We start from the raw sequence: 7308 nt of genomic DNA, 5'->3' as shown, positions 1-7308 counted from the left end.
GGAGGCGCCCGCTGATGGCGTCACGGCGCGCGGCCGCGGCCCGGTTGCCCGAGCAGGGCGGCAGGACGGCTGCGGGGGGCCTGGGGGCAGCGTTTATTTACAATAAACTCGGGTTAAAACACACGCGCGTCTGCGGCACACGTCGCGAACCGCTCCAGCCCGTTCCCCGCCCGCCCCCCCCCCCCCCCCCCCCCCCCCCCCGTCGCCCTCCTTGGCGGGGCCCGGCCCCGTCCCCTCAGCGCGGAGCCCGGCAGCGGCGGCTGCTTCCTCGGTGCGGTGCCGCCCGGCTGCGTGCTTTAACGGCGGCAGGCCGCCGAACGCCGCCGGTGCCAGTCCCGTATATCCGCTGCAGCCGTTGTCACCAGCTCGGCCGCGGTTACAAAAGGCGAGGCGAGGGGGCTGCTGTGCCCCTCCGTCACGGCGCGGGGCAGCCCAGCAACCTCTCTGCGTGCAGGCACTCGCAGACAGCGGCACGGGGGGTCCCGGGGCTATTTCAGCCAACTCCAGTCAAAACCCTGCAAGAAGAAGCAAGGAGACGGCTGACGTGAAGGAAGCGGCTGTTCCATGCCTGCGGGCAAGGCGGTGACCGAAGGGTTCTCGCTATCTAGCGGCTCTCCTGAAAAGAATCATTTTGATGGAACAGCTGAAAAAATCCTCACACTTTCACTGCTCGGTTTGCCTCCCGTGCAACAGTCCCTGTCCTCATTACAGCACTCAGGCACGTCACGGGTTGTACTGTGCTGTCACTTCGGAAATTATATCCTGTGAATACGTGATTTTGGGAACTATATTCTGTGTCTCAACAAAACCTAGTGCTGCTGGTCCTAGTGATTGTACAGGTACTGCAAGAACAAAAAATAAAAAGAAAACTAAAGTCTCCAAGTCATAGTTCTGTAAGAACAGAGAAAAGAATTTTATAGTTATTCTTTTTTTCCTCTGTCTTTTTCCAAGTGGATTGAAGAGGACAAATTCAATTTTCTGCTGCTTTTCTGTTGCCTAACTTCTGTTTCATGATGCAAGGAAAACAGGAAAGAAACCAAGCATAAACAAACCATATGCTGATCTGCAGAGCATGACTCCACCACAACAAACAATCCTTCTGGGTTAAAATATGCCAGAGACAGATGCTGCACCTTGGAATGAGAGGCCGGAGAGGACAGAGATTAACAGGTAACTAGGCAGTCATAGGTCTGCTTTCTCCTCTCCAGCAACAGCAAGGAAACACAACAGGAAAGATTGTATTACAGAATTGATACCAACCCTGTCAGGGCTGAACAGAGTATTCATTGACCAATGGCTAAAGACCAAGCTATGCATAATTAAGGTTGTTTTCTTACTAACGTAACTACTTTGCATTAATCAGTGGCTAATTTCATCCCCACATGCATATTGCTCAATGCCTTGGTATTATGAAGTTGTCTGCAACTCCTACTAATGAGTTTTCATTTGCTGATGAGTTTTCATTTCACTGAACTCATCCTGAATAACTTAGTAACTCCAGCAAACTCACTTCACCGTTTACTGTGTTTCATAAACAGCAGAACATTAAAATGTCTATGAATTAAAATGTTTAAGAATTACAATAGCTCCGTTTCATCAAACATCTCCATTTCTCCAACCCTCTGTTCCTTGCTATTTCGGCAGTTACAACTGGTAAACAGCTTTAACTTTTTATCCCATGAGAACAGATGTTAGCCCTAAGGAGACACTATAAGAAGCTTTTTGAAAATCCGAGGTATAGCATGCCAGCAGATCTCACTTCTCCACAGATCAGTGACTTCCTTAGAAGACTGCAATAAATCTGTGAGACAATCTCATGCTGACAGAAGCTGTATTGACACTTCTTGATAAAAAGGTTGATATACATGCCTAATTGTTCTTTTCTCATTATATTTATATAGGTGTTTCTATGATATAGCCTCCAAAATCAGGTAAGAACCATTTCTAGAAACCTGGTATTCTGTGGTGCTCTTCATCCTCCCAGTAACTGAGCTCTTTTAAGCAGTAACTTACCAGCCTTCACCAGTAGTTCAGGAACAGTTTCAGATCACATCAACACTTCTGGGTGATCTTTATCTACTTTTGTCATGTCTTGGTATTTCAAACACAGATTAATACAAAAAGCCTTCCTAGGACTCTCTAAGCCCTGCTTCTGCCCTAAGGAGAGCTTCATTTAATAACCAGAAGAGGGCTCTGGGAATTGGAGAGCCCTGCCCACTCCAGTGCAGGGATGTGAACCAGAACAGTCTTGTTGAAAATGAAACCAATATTCTGATCAAACACTACCCGCCCGAGAGTCTCACTGTGCAGTCTACCCAGCTGACACTTTTCCAAGTACTACTTTCCGTAAGGACCAGCATGTTAGCAGAGTCCAGGGGAGTGAAAGACATCATGTGCCAGCCACAGCAATTTGCATAATTACAAATTACCCTATTTAAGGAGTTATTTGCACCCCAAAAGGATCTTGTGGCTTTTAAAAATCAGGTCCTCAGAAATACACCGACAGGCTTACCATCATGCTGTTACTCTGCTCTTGTCTTGCCTCTTGCAAAATACTGCTGAAGCGGTCGAGATAATTCAGATTCTCTTCTATCACATCAATAAAATCTTCCCTGTAGGGAAGGCATAAGAAGACAGATTTAAAAGACAATTAAAACTGATGTCAGTAGCCTCTGCACTGAAGAAAACAAAACAAAACAAAAAAAACCAAAAACAACGCAAGAACTAATTGTTCTCTGCAGTTGTAGGAGCTGCCTTGTAGTGCACAAAACATGCCTTACGGTGGCATCGTGCAGATCCTGACCCTGGATGTGTGGATTTGCTCTCCTTCCCTTCAGAGGCAGTACACAAACCACACTGAAATCCAACCTTAACAGAACCTAGGGAAGCAGGCTGAGTACAAAGGGCCTGGAATTAAATCTCTCAACTCTTTGTACAGTGCCTCACAGCGAAGCCATAGTTCAAAGAGGAGCTTTGATGAGATCACTCATTAAAGAGTGATCAATGCACATCCCTTGGAGGTGGAATTTGCCCTGCAGCAGCAGACAGAAAAGACAAGGTACCAAAAGTTGCTCAAGTTTCAAAAAACTGACTTCCAGCAACAGCCTGCTTAGAAAATGTGTATCTTCAGAACCTAAATATTTCCCTGACCACCCAAAAACAAACAGATGGCCAAATGGTTTGATAAATGAAATGCTTGTGTTTATAACCCCTGCCCTGGTCAACAAAATCATCACTGCTGCAGATCGAGTGCTGAGCAGTCTTTGAGGAGTGTCTTCTTTCTGTTAGGCTGACTGGAAGTAAAACTATTACTGAATTCAGAGGAGTGGGGGAAAAAAAAAAAAAAGACAAAATCCAAACCCCTCAGCTCCTGACAACTCTCCTACTTCAGCTAGGACTAGCTGATAGACCTTAATAATGAAAGTCAACCAACCACAAGACTTAGTAATCTGACATGAAAGAAATTAACTGTACAGTGCTAGCTGACAGAGATTCCAAGCTGTAGCTGAGAGTGGTATGTAGAACTTGCACAGGACCAGAGTGTGGAAGTTTGTGAATAAAGTTAACCTAACTTCTGATTTTTATAGCACTAGTAACTTACTATTACTAGGTATTGAAAACTTTTTGGGAAGGATGAAAAAAACAGACACTGAACCAGATGGACTGCTTGCTAATAACCCCAGCTTCAGACACAATTAAGACTTTTTAAAATCACTGAAGCTGTCTGTAATAAGCACTAAATATAGCCTGATTTATCTAGGACTTCCACCAGAACTTGGGCATGAAAAGAAACCGGTCAAAGTCTAATTTTGCTGTGGTCCCCTGGGCCACTGTTGTGGTGTAGCTGGAAGGAAATTATTTAAAAATGCCAGTCAGGAACCCAACAACGTTGCCTTCAGAGGCAGTATAGTATGCCATAACGCTCCTTGCCTGTTATCCAAAAACCACCACATGGGAAGTGAAGACATGTCAACAGGATGGGCCCCCAAACACCGGAGACTTCAGTGGCAGAGGACAGGATTTCAGAGTGTATGCACAACAATAGTTACATTGGCTCTTTCTCTGCAGCAGCATCCTTTCCCCATAGTTCTTACCCATCTCCAGGAGTTGCCATAGATGATAGCGGGTGAGGTACATGCTCCGAGGAGCTCTGGGGGAGCCACGTGGCTGCGGAAGTTGAGGCTGCCCCTTCCAGGCTGGAGCTTACCAGTGATCGAGAAGAGCTCTGAGTCTAGGAAAAAAAAAATTATCAATTTGCTGTAACAGACAAAAGGAAGAATTTAGTCAGGCTTACTTTGTATGCAAGACTTGTGATTTAGGCCCCATGAACTCCATTTGTTATATATACAATCTAAGCAAAGTCTACAGCTAGGAAGTCAGCTGACAGAACCTTCAGTAAGTTTGCAGATGACACCAAACTGGGGGGAAGTGTCGGTCTGCCAGAGGGTAGGGAGGCCCTGCAGAGGGACCTGGACAGAATGGGTCGATGGGCAGAGGCCAAGGGGATGATGTTCAACATGGCTAAATGCCGGCTCCTGCACTTCGGTCACAACAACCCCATGCAACACTACAGGCTTGGGGCAGGGTGGCTGGAAAGCTGTGCAGAGGAAAAGGACCTGGAGGTGTTGGTCAATGCTCGCCTGAACATGAGCTGGCAGCGTGCCCAGGTGGCCAAGAAGGCCAACGGCATCCTGGCTTGTGTCAGGACTAGTGCAGCCAGCAGGACCAGGGAGGTGATCGTCCTCCTGTACTCTGCTCTGGTGAGGCCACACCTCGAGTACTGTGTTCAGCTTTGGGCCCCTCGCTACAAGAAGGTCATCGAGGCCCTGGAGCGTGTCCAGAGAAGGGCTATGAAGCTGGTGCAGGGCCTGGCACACAAGTCCTGAGAGGAGCGGCTGAGGGAACTGGGGTTGTTTAGTCTGGAGGAGGCTCAGGGGAGACCTCATTGCTCTCTGCAACTACCTGAAAGGGAGGTGTGGGGAGCTGGGGGTCGGCCTCTTCTCACAGGTAACTAGTGATAGGACTAGAGGGAATGGCCTCAAGTTGCACCAGGGGAGGTTCAGGTTGGAAATCAGGAGACATTTCTTCTCAGAGAGAGTGATTAGGCATTGGGATGGGTTGCCCAGGGAGGTGGTGGAGTCACCGTCCCTTGGGGGTTTTTAAGGAAAGGTTGGACATGGTATTTAGGGACATGGTTTAGTGGGTGATAGTGGTGGTAGGGGGATGGTTGGACCACATGATCTTCGACATCTTTTCCAACTTTAATGATTCGATGATGGTTCTGCAAATAGCTGGTGCCAACTCTCTCTGCAAATAAGTCACCTGTGCTATGCATGGCATGTATTTTACAATGAGGAATTTGGAGGAGGTGTCTATTGGGTTTACATGACAAGGTTTGGGTAGTGAGGGCAGGGTGCAGGGGTGGGCAGGAGCTGCCCTGTGTTAGAGAAGAGCCAGCTCCAAAAGGGACCTGCTGTTGGCCAGAGTTGAGCCAGTGAGCAATGCTGGTTGAGCCTCTGAGAGGGCGCATTGAAGAAAGGATAAAAAATGCTGCACAGTAGCTGCAGAAAGTGAGTAAGAAAATACGAGGGAAATAACCGTGCAGACACCAAGGTCAGTGAAGGAGGGCAGGAGGTGCTCCAGGCACCACACTGAAGTTCCCCTGCAGCCTGTGGACAGAACCATTGTGATGCTGGCTGTCCCACTGCAGCCCATGGAAGAACCCATGCTGGAGCAGGTGGATGTGCCTGGAAGGAAGATGCAGCTTGTGGAGTGGAGCCCATACTGGAGCAGGTTTGTGGAAGGAGCTGCAACCTGTGGGGGACCCATGCTGGAGAAGTCCTCTCCTGAAGGACTCCATCCCATCCAAAGGAGCAGCTTGGGAAGGAATGCATCCCATGGGAGGTACCCTGCACTGCAGCAGGGGAAGAGCACGAGGAAGAAGCAACATCAGAGATGAAGTGTTATGGACTGACTGCAACTCCCATTCCCCACCACTTGTGCTGCCCAGGGCAGGAACAGGCAGAAGAACAGAGATCGAAGTTGAGTCTGGAAAGAAGGGGAGGGTGAGCGAAAGTGGTTTTATTATTATTTTTTTCAGTTCTCACTGTCCTACTGTTATCAACTGGCAAAAAATTAAATTAATCTTCCCCACGCTGAGTCTGTGATGACTGATGGTAATTAGCAAGCAATCTCCCTGTCCATATCTCCAACCACAAGTTTCTTCATTTTATTTCTCTCCGTGTCCTGCTCTGGATGGGGAGTGAGAGCACAGCTGGGTGGGCATGTGATGGCCATCAAGGCCAACCCACTGCAATGTGCCATGTCCTAAACTGTGAGCCATGCACAGCAGCAACTATTTTGAGCGCGTAAAGACTATGTTTCCTATGCTGACCTTAAATGTTAGCATGTGGAAATCAGGAGATTGTTTTGGCTCTACTGTCACTAGAAATGATGCATAAAAAGCAGTGCATCCTTAGAACACCTTATACTATTCAAGAAAGCACCTATTTCACTTTTGCAGCAATACTATCATAATGATAGGTTTAAAAGAGCAGACTGGAGTTCACCTATCCCAGTATATGCCCTCCGATGCTACATGCTCAGGGAACCTAAGAACAAGGCTCATGTCGTGCCATGTCATGTGTACTGTACTCCAGCCTCCAGCAGTTTGCCATCTGAGGACTCACTGGAACCAACAACTCTTTTACTGGACTTCTTTTCCATTAATTTATCTAGTGCCTTTCTAAATCTGTGTGAACTATTAGCATTTCAAACTTCCCTTCTCTACAGTAAAGTACCGGTTGTGTGGATGTATCTTTTTTTTTTTTTTTCGGTCTGTTTTGATCTTGTCTCCTCACAGTTTCCTTTGATGTTCCCTGGTTCCTGTAATGGAAGGAAGAGCCAACAACTAATCCAAAAGCTACTTACGCAAGCAATTTTGAGCAAATGCCATATCTCCCTTTGTCTTTTGCCCTGCATCTGCATCACCGAGTTATCAGCTTCTTTGATGTTATTTAAAGCCACTTCAATCTTTGGAAGCAAGTCAATAATCTTCTGCTTACAGCCCAAGAGCTTGCTGAAATAAAAACAAAACACAGTTACTTTTCTACTTGTGTGGCAATACGCTTTGGCAAGACCAAGGTGGCCTCACCTTGGGATTCACGAAAACGTCTGTGAGAACAGTCCTTTCTCTTAGCACAACACTGTGATGCGGGTACAATAGCCACAAGACTGGAGAGGCCCCTGGACTTTACTAAGTCCAGTTAAAACTCAAAAAAGCGAGCAGACAACACACAATACCCAGAA

The 7308-nt window shown here is 47.1% G+C and overlaps 1 protein-coding gene across 1 annotated transcript in view; it reads right to left on the bottom strand.

Moving 5' to 3' along the window:
• Positions 1-82: 82 nt before the first annotated feature.
• The window catches only part of CHUK (component of inhibitor of nuclear factor kappa B kinase complex), a 29643-nt gene continuing 22417 nt past the window's right edge, over positions 83-7308 (bottom strand). Inside the window, exons 18-21 of the mRNA XM_035545575.2 lie at positions 6931-7078; positions 4095-4231; positions 2513-2612; positions 83-515 (exon numbers count right to left, since the gene is read on the bottom strand). Of these exons, the coding sequence (XP_035401468.2) occupies positions 489-515; positions 2513-2612; positions 4095-4231; positions 6931-7078 (412 nt within the window). The 3' untranslated portion in view covers positions 83-488. The remainder of the gene's footprint in view (positions 516-2512; positions 2613-4094; positions 4232-6930; positions 7079-7308) is intronic.

The sequence above is a fragment of the Cygnus atratus genome, chromosome 7, assembly GCF_013377495.2.
Source record: "Cygnus atratus isolate AKBS03 ecotype Queensland, Australia chromosome 7, CAtr_DNAZoo_HiC_assembly, whole genome shotgun sequence".
Lineage (NCBI taxonomy): Eukaryota > Metazoa > Chordata > Aves > Anseriformes > Anatidae > Cygnus > Cygnus atratus.
The sequence above is the reverse complement of the archived record's forward strand: the minus strand, read 5'-3'. Positions and strand labels throughout refer to the sequence as shown.